At 32.5% G+C, this 25,230-nt stretch overlaps 2 protein-coding genes across 6 annotated transcripts in view; one reads left to right on the top strand and one right to left on the bottom strand.

Moving 5' to 3' along the window:
• LOC114341196 (mitogen-activated protein kinase kinase kinase 13-A) overlaps positions 1 to 25,230 on the top strand; it is a 309,717-nt gene that overhangs the window by 79,540 nt on the left and 204,947 nt on the right. The window lies entirely within an intron of this gene.
• LOC126889937 (myrosinase 1-like) overlaps positions 1 to 25,230 on the bottom strand; it is an 85,435-nt gene that overhangs the window by 50,662 nt on the left and 9,543 nt on the right. The window contains exons 2-5 of one of the 3 annotated variants that reach the window (XM_050658682.1): positions 16,423 to 16,508; positions 14,569 to 14,769; positions 12,151 to 12,543; positions 3,356 to 3,450 (exon numbers count right to left, since the gene is read on the bottom strand). In XM_050658682.1, coding sequence (XP_050514639.1) covers positions 3,356 to 3,450; positions 12,151 to 12,543; positions 14,569 to 14,769; positions 16,423 to 16,508 — 775 coding nt within the window. The remainder of the gene's footprint in view (positions 1 to 3,355; positions 3,451 to 12,150; positions 12,544 to 14,568; positions 14,770 to 16,422; positions 16,509 to 25,230) is intronic. The other 2 variants (XM_050658684.1, XM_050658683.1) reach the window with 2 other exon arrangements.

Here is a 25,230-nt window from a genome sequence, read left to right on the forward strand (position 1 = left end):
TAGTTGACAACTATATCTTTGAGCAAGTCAAATAATTCACACATCTTAGATCGCTAGAACGCAACACACCCGACAAGCGACGAAGTAAAAAGACGTATAACAATAATAGCAAACGGCCATGGCCACACTCTCCATGGCAAACATCTGAGAAATAAAAGCCTAATCATGCAGTAACTAACAACTTTATCAGATGAACAACAAGGATTCAGATCCGGAAGATCCTGCGTAGACACCGTATTTATACTGAGACAAATCACAGAAAAGGCCATCGAGTACAATAAACCAGCATATCTATGTTTTATAGAGCTGACAAAAGCTTTCGATCGCATCCAAGTCGGAGACGTCTTACACTTACTGTGTAGAAGAAACATACCAATCAATATTATACAAACCATCGAAAAGATCTACATACTTCCATAATGGAATACAGGCAAAGATAAATGAAAAACTAACACAGTTTATACCATTATAAAGCGGAGTCAGACAAGGTGACTCGTTAAGCCCACTGCTCTTAAATATAATAATGGACGAAATAATAGAAGCAGTACGTAATGTCACGGTTACAGAATGGGGAACAAAGAAATCCAAATATTATGTTATACAGACGACGCTGCATTAATCGCCGAGACAGAAGACGATCTTCAAAAGATTAACACACATCTTCAGTACAACAACCAAGAAATACAATATGATAATATCAGCAAAAAAAACAAATGTATGACACGGAATGGGACGTTTCGATGCCGCCGATTCATCGCCGGCCGTTTCGATGCCGCCGGTTCATCGCCAGTCCATTTCATCGCCGTCATATCTCGCATTTCCTAGAATTCCTAATTAATACTAAAAATAACTAATAATTGTAACTGTCGAAAATTCGGAAATATATCAGATAGCGATTAATTGACTGGCGATGAATCGGCCGGCATCGGCATCAAACTGGCGGCATCGAAACGGCGGCGATGAAACGTCCTAGACCCGTATGACAACATCTAAATACCCACTACCATGTAAAATCGAAATTAATGGGGAAATAATAAAGCAGGAAGCAAGGTTTACATATCTAGGAATAGATATAACCAGTTACAGAGGTGTTGAAGAGGAAGTACGACAACACAGCTTAAAAGCAAGTAAAGCGGCGGGATCTCTTAATGACACAATCTGGAAGAACAAACACCTAAGACAAGACACAAAAGCAAGAATCTATAAAGCAGCAATTAGATCTATATTGACATACACGACCGAGACAAGACCTGACACATCTAAAACGAGACGACTACTAGAAACAACAGAGATGAAAATATTTCGACGAATATCAGGTAAAAGTCTGTTGGATAGGGAGAGAAGCGAAAACATAAGAAGATCATGCAATGTAGACGACATTAATGGATGGGTGACAAAACGGAAACAGGAGTGGAACGAACACATTAGCAGAATGGCAGAGGATAGGATAGTACGAATAGCACCAAATAAGTCACGGCAGTATTGCCGTGACTTATAATATACGTATAATACTTCGTCTGCCAAGTATTGGCAGACCAAGACAAAGATGGTGCGATAATTTAAACAATTTAGGAGGCTAATATTGAAGAAGAAACAGGCTTTAAAGTCTACATACAAGAAGGAAGAAGAAGAATAAGACATGCAGTAACGCTCAACATTTATAAGAACTTAATAAGACCGGTTTTGATATACAGGGTGTCCAGAAACTCTACCGACAAACGAAGACAAGAGATTCCTCAGATAATTTTAAGACAATTTAACCAAATTCACCTAGTCCGAAAATGCTTCCTAAGGGAGCTAGAGCTCTTTGAAGATGGCGTCATGTAATTAGTTTTTCTTAAATACCTCCAGAACGCTTCTATTTAGAAAAACGAAAATTGGTATGCATATTTACTTTCCAGAAATGAATCGATTCCATTCGTTGTGAATATCTAGTATCGGTCATAGGCGTCCGTTTTGGGTACGGCAACGGTTATTTTATCGCATAACTTTTTTGTCTTCAACGTTTAAGCATTCTTGACACTGTATTATTAAATTGTGAGTTATTCTAGTACTAAAAGGTACTCTTGCTTTAAGTCGGTAGGATACACCGTTTTCTAGAAAAATTTATTTGAAAGTTTTTCGTTTTTAGAATTTGAAAAAAAATTGAAAAATTTTTTCAAAAAAAACGATGTATTTTACTAACTTAAAGCAATAGTAACTTTTAATACTCGAATACCTCATAATTTAATAATCTAGTGTCAAAAATGCTTAAAAATTAAAGACAAAAAAGTTATGCTATAAAATAACTGTTGACCTACCCAAAACGAACCCCTATGACCGGTACTAGAAATTCGCAATTAATGAAATCGATTTATCTCTGGAATATAAATAAATGTACCAGTTTTCGTCTTTCTAAATAGGTTTTTTTGAAATTCAAAGAACGAAAAATTTTCAAATCGATTTTTCTAGAAAACGGTGTATTCTATCGACTTAAAGCAAGAGTACCTTTTAGTACTAGAATACCTCACAATTTAATAATTCAGAGTCAAAAATTCTTAAAAATTAAAGACAAAAAAGTTATGCTATAAAATAACCGTTGCCCTACCCAAAACGGACGCCTATGATCGGTACTAAAACTTAGCAATGGATGGAATAGATTTATCTCTGGAAGATAAATACGTGTACCAATTTTTGTTTTTCTAAAGAGAAGCGTTCTGGAGGTATTTAATAAAAACTCATTACAAGACGCCATCTTCAAAGAGCTCTAGCTCCCTCAGGAAGCATTTTCGGACTAAGTGAATTGGGTTAAATTATCTGAAGAATATTCTGTCTTCGTTTGTCGGTAGAATTTCTGGACACCCTGTATATGGCTGAAACACCCCTGTTGAGCTGCCCTCTCCCCACTTGCAAAAATTAAAAAATATAGCGCTGATTTATATTTATGAGCTTGTTACACTGGGCAGGATTGAAATATTTTAGTGGGGGAGGGGGCTGCTACCAAACGTCATTTTAAAGAGAAAGGAAATAAGTTTTTTTCGGTGAAGCAATATCTATACCTATATCCACGTGGAAAAAAATTATGAGGCAAAAAAACAAAATTACTTTCTCTCGTGTTTTTTTTTTGCATTTTTTTAATATATTTTTGTAAAAAAATATATTTTTGACTTTCAAAGGTGGATATTTCGATAATAAATTTAACCTGGAACAATTTTTCTGTAGACGTGTTTGTACCAAAAGTGCATAAAACTCACCCTAATGCACCCTGTGTCTAGGGACTAATTCACCCCTTTCTCAAAAACGCACCCCTCTAAACATAATCAATAAATAGCCTATAAATAAAAACAGATAATATAAAAAAAATGAAAATACATACTTTAAACTGTAATTGTCTCTCGGCTGCTTCTTTGTCCTCAATAGAGGACGTTTTCGGTATATGCCAATCCCCCGCAATTGTTAGTGAAACAGTTCCTAAAAATAAAAGATTTTATTGTCGCCTAAACTTAGTTTTTGAGCTTCTTTCAAATGTGCAAACGGATTTTGAAAATTTCAATATAAAGGGTGTTCTTTCAAGGTCAATATAAAGGGGTTCAATATAAAGGGTTTCTTTGTAACTGCGTTATATTTGTTGTTAATCCGGATCTGAATTTGCCTTGTGATTAGGAAAGTGGTCAAAGACCAATCAGATCCTAACTTACCTATTATCTAATCTAATCTAAGAATCACCCAGTGGTGAATTCTTAGCTTGTTCTAATGGGTACACTAACTCGTATGGCTTTATCCTCTTGAGTCTTCTTTTTTTTTGGCGAGAGTTATTCAGAAGCTGAGTTGCCTCGACGTTTTGGAGCTATGAAAGCCTTTCTTCGACTCCACCCTTAGGTCCTTGTGGATATCTTAATTGAGGAATGCAAATGTACCAAGGTGCGTTAACAATGCACCTCAATACTTTATTTTGGAAAGCCTGGATTATTTTGATATTAGTTTTTTTGGTACAACCCCTCAGTTGGATGCCATATGTACACTTATGTTTTAGAATCTGCTTGTAGAGTGAAAGATTGTTATGAATTGACAAGGCTGAGTGTTTTTTCAGAAGCTAATATGTACCGGGTGTCCCAATAAGAACGGCTCTCGGCCATATCTCAAGAACCGTTTATAGTACAGCTTTGAGAAAAAAATATTTATAACAAAAGTAGCCTCGGGAAAAGCCTGGAAATTATTTTCATAATTGTAGGTCCACCGCTAGAGGGCTTAATTGAATATCAAAAATTAAAAAATCAAGATTTTACAAAATTTACCTAATGAAAGGGCACTGAAAATCCAATCATCGTATTCTTAATAAAATTCTGCGCATATTTGATTTCACAAGTTTAAGTCTACCTTTGAAAATAAGAGGTGGGGGTGAGTGGGAACCTTCTTATGAAAAAATGGCTGTAAGTCCGGTTCTGCTAAATCGAATTTTGCATACTTGGTCTTGTTGAAAACAGCTCTTTTTCGTCAATGTAAGTGTCTTATTTTCGAAATAGCCTAATAAGTAATATGCAAGCTAGGAGGCGTTATTTAATTATTTTCAGAAATCTAGTTTTCTTTGGAAAATATTAAATAAAAGTATGCATTTTTAATCCTGTATTACAAGATAGACCAAATTAGCAACATAATACCGAAAACCGCATGTCGATATCTTTTTTCTATCTCGAGATATCTTAAGAAATGTGTAAATTTTAAACATAACTGTTACTGTCACCGTTAAACGAGGTTAAGGAAAAGTAGTGTGCTATGGAAAAAACAGATAAACATTTTCCAGATGTAAACGTATATAACTAATTAAAACAACAATAAGACAAACAACACTATAAAATATAACAAAGAAACAAAAGCAACTACTTACTTACCTACTCTTAGTGAATGCCTAAATGTTCAAATTGTTGCCCATCATTTTCGATGCAAGCATTTACTTTTTCAAGAGTAGATTGAATAGCTACAGATTTAACTGTTTTAGACTTTTATTTATGGGGACGGATTAAAGCCCTTGTTTTTGCCGCTAGGCCCACTACTCGAGAAAATATGATCTAGAATCCAGAGAACACGAAACGCCAATTTCTGCTTTCGCAATGCCTTGAGCATTGTGAAATCAGAAATTGAGACTGCTGTTCAATCTACTCTTGAAAGAGTAAATGCTTGCATCGAAAATGATGGGCAAAAATTTGAACATTTTGGTCGTCAGTAAGTAAGTAGTTGCTTTTATTTCTTTGTTATATTTTTATAGTGTTGTTTATTGTTGTTTTAATTAATTATATACGTTTACATCTGGAAAATGTTTCTTTGCTTTTTCCTTAGCACACTACTTTTCCTTAACTTCGTTTACCGGTGAAAGTAACAGTTATGTTTAAAATTTACACATTTCTTAAGATATCTCGAAATAGAAAAAAGGTATCGACATGCGGTTTTCGGTATTATGTTGCTAATTTGGTCTAATTTTGTAATACAGGATTAAAAATTCATACTTGTATTTAATATTCTCCAAAGAAAATTAGATTTCCGAAAATAATTAAATAACGCCTACTAGATGGCATATTACTTTTTAGGCTATTTCGAAAATAAGACTCTTACATTGACGAAAAAGAGCTGTTTTCAACAAGACCAAGTATGCAAAATTCGATTTAGCAGAACCGGACTTACAGCCATTTTTTCATAAGAAGGTTCCCACTCACCCCCACCTCTTATTTCCATAGGTAGACTTAAACTTGTGAAATCAAATATGCGCAGAATTTTTTGAAGAATACGATGATTGGATTTCCAGTGCCATTTCATTGGGTAAATTTTGTAAAATTTTGATTTTAAAATTTTTGATATTCAATTACGCCCTCTAACGGTGGACCTACAATTATGAAAATAATTTCCAGGCTTTTCCCGAGGCAACTTTTGTTATAAATATTTTTTTCTCAAAGCTGTACTATAAGCGGTTCCTGAGATATGGCCGAGAGCCATTCTTATTGGGACACCCGGTACATCTTTTTGAATCTGATACCCAATTCTTTCCGTTTGTCCTTTACGTTTGCTTTCCAGTTCAGCTTTGCATCTATGGTTAGACCTAGATATTTGGCTGCTGTATTAGCATATGGAATTTCATATCCGTTTTTATTTACAGGCTTGTGTTCCTCACGTTTGTTAGTAAATTCTATATGAACCGATTTACTTTCATTTAGGGAGATTGTTCACTTCCTGGTCCAGTTATGGAATTTATTTACTATATTTTGTAGACTAATAAACAATGCTAATAATTGACTCTATGTTATCTTTACCAACTGCAAGAATGGCAGTGTCATCAGCGAAAATGGATATAGTTTTGTCCATAACCAGTAAAACCAAAATGACAGTATATAAGATCGTATATATGCCAATTACAATATATGGGGCAGAGAACTGGGTACTGAATGACAGACAAAGAAAAAGATTACAAGCTACAGAAATGAGATACTTAAGAAAAGTGGTGGGAGCAAGAAAATTAGACAAAAGAAGAAACGAAGATATAAGACATGAACTACAGGTAAAATCGTTCTACGAAAAATTTGAAGAAAAGAAGTTAAAATGGGCTGGACACATGATACGAATGAGTGGTGACAGACAAGTGAAAATGGCATGGGAGGCCAAAGCAGTAGGTAAAAGCACGAGGAGCAGACCAAGGAAAAGCTGGAATACTAGTGTAAACAAAATACTTAAGAAAAGAGGAACATCGTGGCAAGAAGCAAAAGCTTTAGCAGCAGATAGGAAAAAGTGGCGTAAATTTGCAGAGAGTAGCATTATAAAGGAAGAAACCTCGACACCTATATGGGTATAAAGGAAATCGATTATGTATATGTACGAGTATGTATGTAGTCTGCATAACAGGTTCTTCAAATCGTTGTTCTTCTATCCCATCAGAGTGGTGAAGTTGGAATATTTTTGCCAGATGAGATAGAAAACATTCTGCTTTTCCTCATTACTTCGAGCCCAAGTATCATTCGCTTTCTAATGAGACGTATATGTGATAAATATCAAAAAAATATACGGAGTGCATTTAAAGTTAGGGATTCAGAAAGAAATGAGCAAGATCGATAAAACAGCCTGTAACTCAGTTATAAAACCGTTAGAGCCAATAAATGAGGTATATCTAGAACCGCCTCAGTGACCTCTATTCACCATTTAAGTATTTCCGTTTCCCAATGAAACGCCCTGTATAATTAAAAATTAGAATAATATCTACCATATTTAAAAATTATTGATAACACGAGAAACTATTTTACATTCCAAAGTTAATTTGTTATTTATTTATTAATATAGATATTCGTTGCATAAGTTAATTGATGGATTAAATAATTAAAACAATAACAAACAAATAAAAATACCATTAGATAAATAAATAAATATATGCATGTACTTTTCTATTAATTTTTTAATAAATCAGATTGCTAGAATCTGATTCAATAATGCAATTATTAATTGAGATATCAATTGAGATGAGAAACTGCCTAGTCAGTACATTATTATACATATATCTACAGGGTGAGCTAAACCTCCGGTTTTTTATTGCGGCTCAATTATGGGAAATACAAAAAAATGTTTATAACAAAACTAACGTGTATCAATGTCTATAATTTAAAATTATTTTCGATTATACAGGGTCAGTCAGAACAACGGAATGAACCAAGGTTGTGTTTTTTAAATTGAACATTCTATACATTAAATCATTTTTAAATATATTTTTTAAAAACAATATGAAAAGTTTGTATAAGGTTTTATAGATCCAATCTAAAGTTTTGAAACATTTACACTTTTATTGAGAAAAATTATAATATTTAGCTGTAGTAATTAGGTTCCAAGGTAATAAAATGACATCTCAAAGGTTTTCTAGAACTCATAGTGTCATTTTTAAATAATTTAATATTTTGGACATCTTTTTGCCATACATTATACAGTGTGATCACTGTAACCAAATACAAAATTTTCTCATTCTTTTATTGGAACTCCCTGTACATCTGTATTGCATTTTGTAGTAATATTATAATCTTTCTTTTGGTGTAGTTGTATGTAGCTATGTTTTATTTTGAAGATATTTAAAAAAGGACTATAGATTTTACGTTTTTGACAAACTTTGATATTCCATTTAAATATTTATTACCTTGGAAACCCAATCTACAGCCCTTTAAATATTTCCATTTTTCTCAAAAAAAGTGTAAATATTTCGAAAATTATTAACTTTACGACTTATAAAACCTTATACAAACTCTTCATATTAAAAAAAATATATTCAAATAAGATTTAATATGCAGGGTGTTCCATTAAAAAAAAACTAAGCTTTGGTTCATTCCGTCGTTCTGACTGACCCTGTATAATCGAAAATAATTTTAGATTATAGACGACTTTGATACATATTATTAGTTTTGTTATATTATGGAACAGTTCGTGAAGTATGCTTTTTGCGAACGCACGCGATGTTTAGAGCACGAGTGACAGCGGAGCGAGTGCTATACATCGCGCAAGTTCGCTAAAAGTACTTCACGCACAGTTTCATACAATATTTTATGTACGATAAACAAATAAAAAACTGTAACTTTTCGTCATTGGAATTCATTTCTATTCTACAATTTTTAGAACTTTGACATTTAAAAATTCTAACTTCTTTCTAACCACAAAACTGTCAAAACTTTTGTTGTAATTTATTGTTCACATGTCATCACCATGACAACGCTAACGTTCAGGATAATTGATTAGATGAAAGTGTGCCAAAAACAGTGCGAAAAAGTAAATCCCATTTAAAATACATTATTACTTCACGCTCACTTTAAATCCTTCACGCACTGCTATCTATAATGACAGTTTTCACAAACTAAAAACTTATACATAATATGAGATGGAGTGGATAAACATGTTTTTGTATATCCCATATATACAGTGCGTCCATAAAGTAACGCATAAATTCATTATTTCGTAAACCGGCGACTTAAAGAAAACATCCAGAAACAGGTCGATTTTTATTTTTAAATTGTGATTTTTTGGCATGTATATCATACTAGTGACGTCGTCCATCTGGACGGGATGACGTAATCGATGATTTTTTTTTAAATGAGAATAGGGGTCATGTGATAGTTCATTTGAAAGGGCATTCAATTCTCTATTCACTAATATAAACATTAACATAATTATTTATACAGGGTGTTAAAAAAAATTAATTAAATTAATTGAGACAAAAAGAAGAATGTATATAATTTATTTAATTCAAAATACGTTTTACTGTTGTCAGCAAACAGGAAAGAAATGTTTATTTGACAAATAAATATTGCTTTTCGCTTAAATTCAATGTTAAACTGCCACCCACCTGCCTCTTGACAGTTTGAACATTTCGTTTAAGCGAAAATCAATGTTTATTTAAAACATTTTTCTTTTTTCTGACAGCAGTAAAATGTATTAACAATTAAACAAATTACATACATTCTTCTTCTTTGTGTGTCAATTAATTTAATTAAAAAAATATTTTTTGGACACCCTGTATAAATAATTATGTTAATGTTTATATTATTGAATAGAGAATTAAATACCCTTTTAAATGAGCTATCACATGACCCCTCTTCTCATTTAAAAAAATCAAAAAATCATCGATTACGTCATCACGCCGATGGATGACGTCACTAGTATGATTTAAAAATAAAAATCGACCTGTTTCGGGATTTTTCCTTAAAGTCACCGGTTTACGAAAGAATGAATTTATGCGTTACTTTATGGACGCACTGTAGTTTAGTCTTAATTAAAGAAAACCAGAGATTTGGCGCTCATCACGCCGATGGATGACGTCACTAGTATGATTTAAAAATAAAAATCGACCTGTTTCGGGATTTTTCCTTAAAGTCACCGGTTTACGAAAAAATGAATTTATGCGTTACTTTATGGACGCACTGTAGTTTAGTATTAATTAAAGAAAACCAGAGATTTGGCGCGCCCTGTATATACGGCTATTGAATAGTTTTCACCTTGCTTGCTATATATCTACATATATTAGTAACCGATTTTTTTAATTTTTACCTCATTAAACATGTAAATGCACATTTTACATCAAAGTGACGTTAATTGCCAGTGGCGGACCCAGAATAGGTTGATTAAATTTAAAAAATAAAAATAAAATAAATTTATTTTACAAAATAAAACAGAATCGAAGTTATAGAAGGAAGTTCTTTTGAATAAAATGGATTGTGTTTTTAATAAAGAAGATAACGAAGTCTCGGTTAAAAATATACTGGGTGTCCCAATAAGAATGGCTCTCGGCCATATCTCAGGAACCGTTTATAGTAGAGCTTTGAAATAAAAAATTTTATAACAAAAGTCGCCTCAGGAAAAGCCTGGAAATTATTTTCATAATTATGGGACCACCGCTAGAGGGCGTAATTGAATATCAAAAATTAAAAAATCTAAATTTTACAAAATTTTCCTAATGAAGGGGCACTGGAAATCCGATCGTCGTATTCTTCATAAAATTCTACGCATATTTGATTTGACAAGTTTAGGTCTACCTTTGGAAATAAGAGGTGGGGGTGAGTGGGAACCTTGTTATGAAAAACTGGCTGTGAGTCCGGTTCTGCTTAATCAAATTTTGCAAACTTGGTCTTGTTGAAGACAGATCTTTTTCGTCAATGTAAAAGTTATGATTTCGAACCAACTTACTGAGTAATATGCCAGCTAGAAGGCGTTATTTAATTTTTTTCAGAAATCTAGTGTTCCTTGGAAAATATTAAATACAAACATGCATTTTTAATACCATATTACAAAATTAGATAAAATTAGCAACAGAATAGCGAAAACCGCATGTTAATACCTTTTTTATATCTCGAGATATCTTACAAAACGTGTAAATTTAAAAACATAACTGTTACTGTCACCGGTAAACGAAATAATTCATTAAAAGTAGTGTGCTATGGAAACAACAAAGAAACGTTTTCCAGCTGTCAACGTATATTAGGTCTTTTCAACGCTTCTCATTTGTTTCAAGCCTCGTTCATATCTCGTATATTAATATTATACACGGATTATACGGCATATGACAGAGGCTCGAAACAAATGAGAAGCGTTGAAAAACCCTATTACAAAGAAATAAAAACAACTATTTAGTGATGACATAAACGTTCAAATTTTTGCCCATCATTTTCGTTGCAAACATTTACTCTTTCAAGAGTAGATTGAACAGCAGTCTCAATTTCTGCTCTCGATATGCTTTGAATGGCGTTTAGTATTCTCTGGATAATGTATTCTAGAGTAGTATATGATAAGCAACAATTTGAATATTTAGGTCGTCACTAAGTAGTTCTTTTTGTTCTGTGTTATATTTAATTTTAATAGTATTGTTTCTCTTTATATTGTTGTTTTAATTAATTATATTTTTATACGTTGACATCTGGAAAATGTTATTTTGTTTTTTTCCACAGCACACTACTTTTCATTAACTTAGTTTACCGGTGATAGTAACAGTTATGTATAAAATTTACACGTTTCTCGAGATATCTTGAGATAGACAAAAGGTATCGACATGCGGTTTTCGCTATTCTATTGCTAATTTAATCTAATTTTATAAAGTATGATTAAAAATGCATACTTGTATTTAATATTTTCCAAAGAAAACTAGATTTCTGAAAAAAATTAAATAACGCCTCCCAGCTGGCTTATTACTTATTAGGATGGTTCAAAATTATCACGCTTACATTGAAGAAAAAGATCTGTCTTCAACAAGACCCAGTTTTCAAAATTTGATTTAGCAGAACCGGACTTACAGCCATTTTTTCATAACAAGGTTCCCACTCACCCCCACTTCTTATTTGCAACGGTAGAGTTAAACTTGTTAAATCAAATATGCGCAGAATTTGATGAAGAATACAATAATCGGATTTTCAGTGCCCCTTCATTAGGAAAATTTTGTAAAATTTAGATTTTTTATTTTTGATATTCAATTACGCCCTCTAGCGGTGGACCCACAATTATGAAAATAATTTCCAGGCTTTTCCTGAGGCAACTTTTGTTATAAAATTTTTTATTTCAAAGCTCTACCATAAACCGTTCCTGAGATATGGCCGAGAGCCATTCTTATTGGGACACCCGGTACATTTCATTTTAAATCTGTTTTAAATCTGTTTTTTAAAGAAAAACATGAAGTACCTTTCTGCGTGGGTCTAAATTCTTTATCGTACATATGCCATACTGCAGCGTGAGCTTTTAATAGATTATGTCCACATGTATATCCCCAAAATCCAGGTCTTGTTTCTGAATGAGCGAAATAACCCACGTCATAGGCACCAACACACCATACATAAGGTTCATTAAACGTAGCCCATTGTTTGACATCGTCACCAAAATTATCAAAGCATATTCGTGCATAGTTGGTGAACCATTCAACGAGGGATTCATTCAAGAATCCTCCATACAGTGATAGTTTTTGAGGAAGATCAAAATGGGACATGGTTACTAGAGGCTCGATGTCATTTTCTTTCAATAATCTAAATAAGTTCTTGTAATGATCTATAGCTATTTGGTTTGGTTTGCCTTCATTGCCTGGAACGAAACATATAAGATTAAAGAAAAAACATAAAAAGGAAAGAATCCCTCTCATTGACTGTATACCATAATAAAAATCTAAATCTTCCCTTGTAAATGGTATATAATTTATTTAGAAATTGTTTCTAAAAAAGATCCAAGTTGGAGTTAAAGTAGGTACATCACAAACAAACGTTTTCGAACTAATCAGTCCATCATCAGGTTAGACTCAAGATGCAAGGTCCAAAGCATTTGAAACTAGCTACTGAGGTAGGTCGAATGACCTTACCAGTATAAAATTTTGGCCATCTACTAGGTTACATTAAAAACGACAATAAGTCGATATTAACAGAATAAAGTATTTTATGATAAGATGATCTATCTATCTATATCTATATGAGACATTTTAAAAAGTGTAGTTCTTGACGGCGCTAAGGATTTGAACCCCGGCCTACCAGCACGCTAGTGATGAGCAAAACAAGAACAAGACCAGGCTGGTCTTGGTCTTGTTCTTGCAAGCTTGGTCTGGGTCTTGCAGCTAAAAGACAGTCTTGGTCTTGCACTAGCCGGTCTTGGTCTTGCTGCAAGAGTCTTGCTGGTCTTGCTTTTTTCGTAGTAATAATTTGAACCAAACAATTTCGAATAAAATACACAAAAATCAAATATTTTTTACTTAATATAATTAACTTTTTTTATAAACTAACTAAAACATACTTTTTAGTAAATACATACATTATTTACCATACCTATTTATAGACCTAATACTATATCATAATAACTAAACCGAATGGGGAATTATAAACGCTTAATACTGTAATTTGTTATCTTGCAGTTCTTTAATTTTATTTAAACTACATTGCTCTCGTAGCACGAGTGATTCGCACTTTTTATTTTCACATATTTTTGGATTGAATACCCATTATGACATTTAAAAAGTTGAAAATGTTCGGATGTGGGTAGTAAAAACTAGAATTTAAAACACACTGAAATGATTCGCATGCATTTCAAGTGCGGCACATACTATTTGTAGTACTGGCCCTTTCTGCGGAAAACCTAGATTCTTCCAAATAGTTTTCAACTATGAAATCAGTGAAATTCTTTACGCGTTTGTCATCCGGGATTTTCACAAATAATTCAACTTCCAACTTTGGTTGATTGTAAAAAATTAATCCAAAAAATTTTTTAAAAATTTCCCAGTATCGGAATTTTTGTCATGATATTCAGAAACTGAACCTAAGTTTTGGATTTTGCGATACCAAGCTTGACACATTACAATAGACAACCAGTTATTTTTTATTCAGGCCACAATGATTTCACAGCATTGTAAATCCCTTTTCAAAATGTCAAAATCTATTATAATATTTGTTGGTATTAATTTTAAATTTAGCGACCTACGTTTTTCCTCCATTATGCGAAAAGAATTGAAATAAGTGTCAGTATTTTTATTAGACAAAAAAGCGAAAACTACTTGTACATAAAAACCGTATTTAATGGCATTTTTTTTAAATGGATTACCCTGTCTATAATTACATTTTTTTATCTTACAAGTAATTTCAATTGTCCTTGAACTGTCGCCGTTTGAAAACTTGCCTTCTGAACCCTTTGAACGTTGAAAAAATGCAAACCGTTTGACTTAATCAAAACGACTTAAAAATATAACCAAAATATTATGTATTTTAAAAATTCGATATTGTTTAAGGTTTATTACAATGTCAGTATATATTATTGAACTAAAAAAATAAAGTTAAATAATAAAAAACCAATTTCGCAAAAAAGTGCAAGGGTCTTGTAGTTTGGTCTTGGTCTTGCGTAGTCTTGCAAGGTTCTGTCTTGGTATTGAATACCTGGTCTTGGTCTTGGTCTTGCAAACCAAAAGGCGGTCTTGGTCTTGCTGCAAGACCAAAACCAGTCTCGCTCATCACTACAGCACGCGAGCCAAGCATACTACCGCCTGAGCTACGCCGGCTCATATATTTTTAATTTACAGATTTAATTTACATATTTTTAATTTACAGTTTCGTTTTCTGTCTATATTTAATTTACCTTGTGGTAGTATCCTTGTCCAAGCTACAGATGTCCTAAATACTTTCAGGTTTAAAGATTTAGCAAGCTCAACGTCGGTTTCTACCATATGGTAAGCATTAGCCGAGACATCTGCATTACTTCCATCAGGAACAAAATAAGGTTGATTGTGCAAAAAGTAGTCCCATACGCTTGGCGCTTTCCCATCTTCATTCCAAGCTCCTACAAAGTATATAAGTTGTAAATTACTTATATGTACCATACATATTAAGGTAGATACAAACTAAATAAAATATCTTAACCCTTGTAATGCTGATGACGTCTAAGAACGTTATACCGTTACTACTGCCGAGTGAGCATGACGTCTTCAGGCGTCATATGCAGATATAGTTGTATTTCTATTGTGTACATACAAAAAAGTGTATTTATAATAGACGGAGAGGCAGCGCGGAAAAATCTCTTTGAATTGACTAAAGCTAGATTTTTCACAGTTGATTACTGTGAGTGTGTAGAGAAACATACTGCGGTCGGTCAAGCGTAGAAAAGGGGTTACTGAGAGGGTATCAAAGTTGATTTCCTACGAAGGTAATTATTTCCATTTACTAAGGCTGAAAATCAGTACACACATTCTAGATTAAATATAAATAAAAGTTATTATAGTCGGTCAGCTGTATGAGCTATTCGCGCTTGAAAATAACAGTTTTTCGACGAAAAAATTTACTTTTTTAGAGGATTTTTTGAGAATACCTCGAAAAATCTTCTATATATTTTTGGCGATAAAAAGTTTCTTCAAAAATAATTTTGTAGGATTTTTGAAGAGCTATAGGACTGTCTAAATTAAATTCCGTAAGATCCGTTAGTTTTTAATTGGGGCGGGTTTAAAGGTCTCGAATAAGGGGGTGTTTGCTGGTAAATAGAGGTTTTAAACAGCTATATCTGGCTAACTATTCACTGTAATGAAAATCTATGTACAGAGTAATTTTAGTCATTAAAAAAGCTACAATTTAGTAGTTTATTATTTTTTTTCGTATCTTCAGTATTTTCGGAGATATTTTGAAGGAAAAGGTGAAAAATACCAAATTGCAAAAAATCAATTTTTCTTTAATCTCCAATTTTTCCAAAATTAGGCATTTTAAATAGGTCAAACTCGTTGAGTGTATTGTTAATATAAATATAAAAGGAACTACACAAAGGTGAAGACCAATTTTGAATTAGGAAGGTAGTTAGGGGGTTGTTTTCACTGATTTCTTCGTAGAGAAAAACAGGTACCGACATTTTTTTGATTATAAGTAAGTTTTCATGCTAGAAACTTTTTATTATTTTTTTGAAAGTTCTAATTGTATACTTGAAAAAAAAAATTTAAGTTTTCCTCGAAAAATGCAAATTTTTCTCATTATTTGACTTTGAATATTTCAAATTATGCATTTTTATTTAGCTTTTTTCGTCAAATGCATAATTTGAAATATTCAAAGTCAAATAATGGGAAAAATTTGCATTTTTCGAGGAAAACTTAAATAATATTTTTTCAAGTATACAATTAGACCTTTCAAAAAAAAATAATAAAAAGTTTCTAGCATGAAAATTAAGCGACTTATAATCAAAAAAATGTCGGTACCTGTTTTTCTCTACGAAAAAATCAGTGAAAACAACCCCCTAACTACCTTCCTAATTCAAAATTGGTGTTCGCCTTTGTGTAGTTCCTTTTATATTTATATTATCAATACACTCAACGAGTTTGACCTATTTAAAATGCCTCAACGTATCCACTATGTGGAGCAGTTGCAGGATCGCGGAGCGCCAACATAGTGGACACGTGCCTTTAGGCCCACGAATTTTTTTTTATAAAAAATATTTACTTGGTATTTTGTTACTCACCCTCGAATTGAAAGGCTGAAGTAGAAGCTCCCCATAGGAAATCAGATGGGAATCGATTGTAATTAATACTCGTAGCCACATTAGTACTGTAAGAAAAAATGATCAGAAAAACCATTAGGTAGGTACCTATATGCTCTCTATATGTTATATATGTGCTAAATTTTTTTAAGGGGATCGGTACATAGTTTCGGCTCCAATGCTATTTAAATGGGATTCATTTTTTTCGAATCCTGAGAAAACTAATAAGTATTTTTTTAAAATTTAAACGCAAAATGAAAGATTACATTACTACCGAGGGCCGAAAGTCCCTGAATACTTCTATAATGTTTATTTTAATAAGTTATAGGGGTGAAAAACTAAGAGAAAATTTAGTGTGATTTTTAATTTCAAATATCTCATTCAAAAGAAACTTTTTATTTATTATAAGGGACTTTCGGCCCTCGATAATAATTTAGTCTCTCATTCCGCGTTTAAATTTTTTAAAAATATTTATTAGTTTTTTCAGCATTCGAAAAAATGGACACCATGTCCATGTGGTGATATTTTACAAATCGAACATTCGCTATCTTTGTCATACAACGCACTGAGTCGAATAGAATATGGTGACATGACGGTGACAATTTTAAGTATTTGACATGACATCGGGAATATTTTGAGTTGTTGATTAAATAATATTGATAGTGAATTTGACAAATAATTGATTTAAGACGTGAACTTAATAAAATAGTTATTTATGATATAAGTGTTAAAAGTACACGTTTAAGGCACGCATGTGAAAGTTTGCAGAATGAGCGGTAGCGAATTCTGCAATTCACATGAGTGCCTTAAAAATGTACTTTTTAACACGCATATCATACAATATTTTTTCTACAAACGTAATTACAGGACAATATCTACAAAAACTATTACTTGAACGTGACTGACATTCCATTTTTATATTTTTTTGACATTACATCAAAATTGTCTATACGGTCAATACGAATAGACTTCTTCTTCTTTGAGTGCCTCTCCTATCGGAGATTGGATATCATTAGGGCGATTCTAATTTTATTTACTGCTGTTTTGAACAATTCGTTAGTGGTACAGCCAAACCACTCTCTCAAATTTCTCATCCAGGACATTCTTCTACGGCCTGGATTTCTTCGTCCTTGGATTTTTCCTTGCATTATGTTTTGTAGGAATGTGTACTTTTGTCCCCTCATCAGGTGGCCTAAGTATTCAAGTTTTCTCTTTTTTATATTCAGTAGAACTTCTGGCTTGTTATTTATTCTGCGTATTACTTCTTCATTTGTAATTTTATCCACCCAACTTATTCTTAGTATACGGCGGTAGCACCACATCTCAAAGCTTTCAAGATTTTTAATATTCCTCTTTTTAAGAGTCCATGACTCAACACCGTAGAGCAAAGTACTGAATACATAGCATTTTAACATTCTAGTTCGTAGATGAATACTAATATCACGATTACAAAATAATTTTTTCATTTTTATAAAAGTAGACCTGGCAATTTCAATACGTCTTTTTATCTCGTGATTTTGGTCACCTGTTTCATTGATAAGGGTTCCCAAGTATTTGTATTCGTTTACTTTTTCAAGTTGGGTACCGTTTATTGTGATACTAGTGTCATTTATTGGATTCTTACTGAAGGTCATATATTTGGTTTTTTTGACGTTCATCCTTATACCGTAGTTATTACATATCTCATTCATACTTTCAACTAGATGTTGTAGATCTTCCGCTGTTCTTGCCATTATCACAGTATCGTCAGCATATCGAATGTTATTGATAACTTCTCCATTGACTATTATCCCTTCGTTTGCATATGAGAGAGCTTCTTGGCATATTTGTTCGCTGTAGATATTAAACAAGAGCGGTGACAATATACAACCCTGTCGTACCCCTCTACGTATTTCTATTTCGTCCGATGTTTGGTCTTCTATTTTTATATTAGCTCGCTGATTCCAGTACAGATTTAATATTATTTGTATGTCTCTGGTGTCAATGTTCTTACTCTCCAGGATTTCTTTGAGTTTACTGTGGCGTACTTTGTCAAAGGCCTTTTCAAAGTCTATAAAGCAGGCGTGTACCTCTTGGTTAACATCTAGGCATCTCTGTGTTAGAACGTTCAGGGCAAAGAGAGCATCCCTTGTACCTAATCCTTTTCTGAATCCCATCTGTGTATCGTTAATATCGATGTCTAGTTTTTGATAGATTCGGTTGTGGATGACTCTAAGAAATATTTTAAGCAGGTGACTCATCAAGGAGATTGTTCGATGATCTGAACATTGCACTGCCTTAGTTTTCTTCGGTGTGGTGACAAACGTAGACAGCAACCATTCTTGTGGTATTATACCAGTACTGTATATTGTATTGAATATATGCAATATTATGGTTACGGATTGAACATTCAAAAGCTTCAGCAGTTCTGTAGGGATTTCATCAGGTCCGTTTGCTTTTCCATTTTTAGCGTTTCTTATTGCGTATTCTACTTCTTCTTTCAATATGTCTGGCCCAGTTGCATTGATTATCTGAGTTAAGTTGTTTCTATCGTCTTCAAATAATTCATTCAGGTATTCTGTCCATCTTTTTATTTTATTCTCTAGATCTACAATAAGGTTTCCATCTTTGTCTTTAAGTTTACCTATTTGGCATTTCTTTATGCTTCCTGTTATCTCTTTTACTTTTTTGTGCATATTGAACGCATCGTACTTTTTCTCATAGGTTTCCATTTCTTCACACTGTTCTTTAATCCATGCCTCTTTGGCTTCTTTTATTCTCTTTTTTATGTGTTTGTTTATTTCTTTGTATTTGTCTAGGTAATTCTTCATATTTCTTCTTTGTTCCATCAAGTCTAGTATGTCCTGTGTCATCCACCCCTTGTTCTTTGTTGTCGTTTTTGTCAGATGTTTCTTTCCTGCTGTTTGTATAGCTGTATTTATGTAGTTTAATTTTTGGTTAACGTTATCTGTATCGTTAATTTGTTGTTGCACTGAACTGAGGTTTTCATTTATTTCTTCTCCTGTTTCTTGTTGTATATTTTTGTTTCTAAGTTTAACTAAATCTAGTGTCTTTCTTTGTGGTCTCCTTATCTTTTTTGGTCTCGCCTCTATCACAGTAACTACCGGATTATGATCTGAGCCTATATCAGCTCCTGGGTACGTCTTAGTACATTTAACAGCATTACGATACCTCCTTGCTATCAGAATGTAGTCTATTTGATTTCTCACTATTTTTTCTTTGGTATGTTGTGGAGATGTCCATGTATATAATCGCCGAGGAGGTAATTTAAAAAGGGTGTTTGTTATTACGAAGTCTTCGCTCTGGCAAAATTGAATCAATCGATCTCCTCTGTCGTTTCTGTTTCCAAGTCCATAGTTTCCTACATGTTCTCCTACCTTACCTTGACCGACCTTGGCATTAAGATCGCCCATTATTATGTTAATGTGTTGCTTTTTTATTGCTTTCAGCATTTCTTCTAAGTCGTTGTAGAATTGTTCTATTTCATCGTCATCTTTATCTGCTGTTGGTGCATAGGCTTGAATAAGATTTATTAAGTTATGTCTTTCTTTAATTTGTATTAATATTAAGCGTTCTGAGTAAGGAGTACAGGTAATCAGAGAATTTTTCCATTTCTTTGAAATGATGATTCCAACTCCGTACCGATGGGTGTTGTTGTCGATTTCGGAGTAATAAAATACGCCATCATTTCGTGTTGAACATTTCCCGGATCCTGGCCATTGTGTATCGCTGATTCCTAAAACATCGATGTTTAGTCTATTCATTTCTTGTTCAACATTATCCAGTTTTCCTGCAGAGAACAAACTTCTCACATTCCACGTTGCAACTCTTAAAGTTGTTGGTTTCTGCATTTTTGTACAAGGATTTTGCAGGTTTACGACCGAGTGAGCCTTGTAGTCTTGTGCTTTTCTCTCTCTGCCGGATCTTGGTATCCGATTCCCATGATCAGTAGAGTTTCCACTATTTTTGGTGTACACCGTAATGACTTAACTAGGGGTACTCTATGAGTCTTTAATGCAGTGGTTCCCCGTTGCCTTCTGCATCCTTCCACCGTTGACCATCCTTGGTTCATCCGCCTTCGAGACCGATTTCTCGATCTCAGGACAAAAGAGTGCCCTTCCACATACTAGCTCATCCGCCCGAAGCTGTTGGCCAGTAAGTGGTGGGATTGCATATACCGGCAATCATTCGGTAGATTTCACCATATCTGGTTACCCTCACTTAGTTTAGCCTGCAGGCCAATGCAGTTGCCCGAATAGACTAAGAGCCGCTATAGGTGAAATTTCTTAATCATTTTAGGCACGACGGGACCCTATAACTTAAATAGTAGAACCTAAAAGAAAACGTTTGAGCACTGTGCCGTCACTTTTCAGTGGCACATGCGTCTACAGTAGCGCATCAAACTTTCCGCTCATGGACGGGATACATAAATTAAAAAATACCCTCCCTCATTACCAGAATTTAATTTTTTTCATTTTTTTTACTTCTATGTGATTAAGACATAAGATTCATCGTAATTTTAACCCACCACCTCCTTCTTCCTGCCTCCACCATCAAAAACTTTATTTTTCGATTTGATTTTTTTTTGTGGGATGCAATCAATTTTAAAATTTCAAAAAATTCACAGGCATAGTTAAGGCTTTTATAAAACACGTCTATTTTTTATAGACCTGTAGGTTGGGTGTACATAACCTCAACAAAATTTTAAAACTTATTTTTTGGAAAAAAGTATATAACTTTTTTTTGGGGATAGCTGCAGATCTAATTTTTTCTTAATCTTATGTATTTTATCAAACACTATATTGCTGATTTTTTTCAGATTTTTCTGTAACGGCGGTCACCTTCAAAAATCCAAAAAACTGTTTTTTAAGGGGGTTTTGGGGGGTTGGAACGTGTTTTTCGGATTTTTAAATATTCTAAAGCTAGTTACTTCAAGTTACATATAACCTATAAAAACAAAATTGATTTGATATATTTTATGAATTTTATAAAATAGGGAAAATTCCCCAAAACCCCCAAAAAAACAGTTTTTCGGATTTTTTAAGGTGGGGAGCCTTGCGGAAAAATCTGAAAAAAATTAAAAATATAGTGTTTGATAAAACACACAAGATTAAGAAAAAATTAGACCTGCAGCTATTCCTCAAAAAAAGTTATACCCTTTTTTGAAAAAAAAGATTTCTTTTAATTTTTTGAGGTTTGTACACTCTACCTATGGGTCTATAAAAAATAGGCATGTTTTATAAAAGCCTCAGCTATGTGTGTGAATTTTTTGAAATTTTAAAATTAATTGAATCCCACCAAAAAAAAATCGAAAAATGAAGTTTTTGATGGTGGGGGCAGGGGGTAGGGGGTGGTGGGTTAAAATTACGCTGAATCATATGTGTTAATCACATAGAACTTAAAAAAATATAAAAAATTTAATTCTGTTAGTAAGGGAGGGTAACTTTTAACTTATTCATCCCGTCCATAAGTGGAAAGTTTGATGCGCCACTGTCGACGCATGTGTCACTGAAAAGTGACGGCACAGTGTTCAAACGTTTTCTTTTAGGTTCTACTATTTAAGTTATAGGGTCCCATCGTGCCTAAAATGATTAAGAAATTTCACCTATAGCGGCTCTTAGTCTAGAACTGCAGTGCCTTAAAAATATTTTAAAGCACTAGTGTCTTAAAGTAGCATTTTTAACGCACGTATGGAGTGCAAAAAATTGCATTTTTAACACGGTTGCAGAAAAAATTATTTATTGTTTATTATTTTTGGAAAATCCAAGCAGAGAATACACCAGGATATATTCTGTGATCCAAGTATTTTGTTGTTAAAGATGTTCAAAATTGTAAGCGTTCCTTAGTAACAATATATTATTACAAAATCACTTTTCCTCTTTTCTCGATTGAGTATTAGTTTTTTTTTGTATATACATTACTACAGTATATACATTATTACAATCACTGAAAACATAGTTAGTGAAAAAATTATCATGTTAATTAATTGAATTAATTATTTAAGCAATTATACATTAACAGTTATCCAAGAACATTCAAAAGCCATCTCTTTAAAGTTAATGACAGATGACATTGTCAAGTAATGTTTACATATCCATACCAGTGAGAATTTTACTACTTTGCCGTGTAAATACAGAAAAAGTAGGGATAGCCGTAAAATATTTTCGCCTACACTCTAATGTCTTAAATTTGAAGGCTCAAAGAATCAATTACGATCTGCTAATTACCTCTTAGACCAGGGCGCATCTGTAAAAATATTAGTACATTTGGACATTGAGAGGTGACTCAAATTTTTTTGCAGAAATTGCTTGAAAATAACTCGAATAATAATATTTCGAGTTATCCTCCCTCTCAAAAAGGTCCGGAACATTGTTTAAATAATCAAAATGTCAAAAAATTAAGGAAAAATTCGATTTTTTTCTTCGTTTTTTGATTATAACTTTAAAAGTATTCATTTCCGAGAAAAGTTGTACTGACATAAAAGTTCCGTAATTAAATTTCCTACGATATAGAATTGGTTATAAATTTAAAAAATTGTCACCCTTGTTGCAAAATATCAATAATTGCGAAAAAAACCATACAAAAACAAGTATTCGCATTTTACGTTTTTCAACCATTTATGCTACACTTAGGACCTTCATATTTCACCCAGAAAAACTTTATGATACAGTAAAACAATACTGTAAATTTCATTAAGATCGGTTCTATAGATTTTGCAAAATAAATTTTGCAATCCAGCTTTCGAAAAAAAAATTCATTTTTTCAAAATGTTACAGGACTGAAAATAAAGCAGATAGCAAGTTGAAATTTTTTTGTGTATAGAAGTGTACTGTACCTTTCATTTGCAATTTGCAAAATTAAAATCGATTAACTACCACGGTGTCAGGAATTTTTTTAAATAAACATTAATTATTATTGGGCGTTCCAATGACCTTTGATAATGATTCATACATTTTAATTTTTATTACATTTCGATATAAATAAATAAATTTGTTTATTGCAAAATAAAAACACATACTCTATCCTTTGAAATATCACTTTTTTAGCAAAAACTTTCTTTGTTCATATATTTTAACTTAGAGAATAAAAGTTTATTATTTTTAAACATATGCAATTGTTTAAACAACATTTCACAAACAATAATAAAATTAGTTTGATTGTTGTGGAATTCAAATATTAAAATACAACAAAATATAGAGTAAGAAAATAATATATTAGATAAAGTATGGAGTAATTTTGGTGGAAATCAACTTGTGTGAATCGAACACCTCTGTCCTCCGCGTAGCACCAAAAATTAATGTTTATTTAAAAAATTTCATGACGCCGTGGTAATTAATTGATTTTAATTTTGCAAACTGCAAATGAAAGGTACAGTACACTTCTATAAGCAAAAAAAAATTCAACTTGCTATCTGCTTTATTTTCAGTAATGCAACATTAAAAAAAAAATGATTTTTTTTTGCGAAAGCTGGATTGCAAAATTTATTTTGCAAAATGTATTAAACCGATCTTAATGAAATTTACAGTATTGTTTTACTGTATCATAAAGTTTTTCTGGGTAAAATATGAAGGTCTTAAGTGTAGCATAAATGGTTGAAAAACGTAAAATGCGAATACTTGTTTTTGTATGGTATTTTTTTCGCAATTATTGCTATTTTGCAACAAGGGTGACTATATTTTAAATTTTTAACCAATTCTATATTATAGGAAATTTAATTACGCAACTTTTATGTTAGTACAACTTTTCTCAGAAATGAAGAGTTTTAAAGTTATAATCAAAAAACCAATAAAAAAATCGAATTTTTCCTTCATATTTTGACATTTTGAATATTTAAACAATGTTCCGGACCATTTTGAGTGGGAGGATAACTCAAATATTATTATTTGAGTAATTTTCAAGCAATTTCTGCAAAAAAATTTGAGTCACCTCTCAACGTCCATCTCAAAACAGATGCGCCTGGACTATCTAGAGTCACTGTTTGGGCAAATACAGTTGTTTATACAATCGCTTTCCGGGATAAACAAATTTAATAACACAAACTATTTGTCAATCTGGCTAAGATATAGCACACTTCAATAACTCATTAATTGTCATAATTTCAAGTGCTTAGTTATTTTATTACTTTATTACAGTAGAGCGTCGATAATCCGGACGTCAAAAATCCGGACCGTCAATAATCCGGATTTGTATCCAGCAAAAATATTTGATTCTTTTAAAATAAATTAAGAACTTCGCTGCGAAAAACGAACCTCTACCGCAGTTCAAAAATATTTTACACATTTTTTTAAAAGCCCAAATAGTGTCTGATGTTTTTACTGTACACATGGTGCTATTATAAATTAATTACAGTACAGTGTTTAAACATAAAAAAATGTTTTGATTAATTTCACCTCTAGACACTTTACTGTACAAGAGAAAACATAAAATTTTAAAACGTTTGTTGTACTTCAATGTGTATACTGGTCTTTTTTTGAGGTAATTTCGATAATCCGGATAATTTGATAATCCGGATGGGGCCCGGTCCCAATTAATCCGGATTATTGACGTTCTACTGTACATGTCATTATTCAAGAAACAAGTTACTAACATATTTATTACTGTAAAAATAACTGTTTTTTGCAATTATGTCGGTCGTTTGTTTGTGTATTTTATTTTAGAAACTCACAAATTAAAGAACTTTTAAAAAATGCAACTTTTATTTACACCATTTTTCTGTAGAATGTAGTTGTAAGAAACATTTTAAAGGCAAAAATGATTTTTTACTTTTTTATGAATGTTTAAAAAACAAAG

Source organism: Diabrotica virgifera, chromosome 8 (assembly GCF_917563875.1).
Source record: "Diabrotica virgifera virgifera chromosome 8, PGI_DIABVI_V3a".
NCBI classification, from domain to species: Eukaryota; Metazoa; Arthropoda; class Insecta; order Coleoptera; family Chrysomelidae; genus Diabrotica; species Diabrotica virgifera.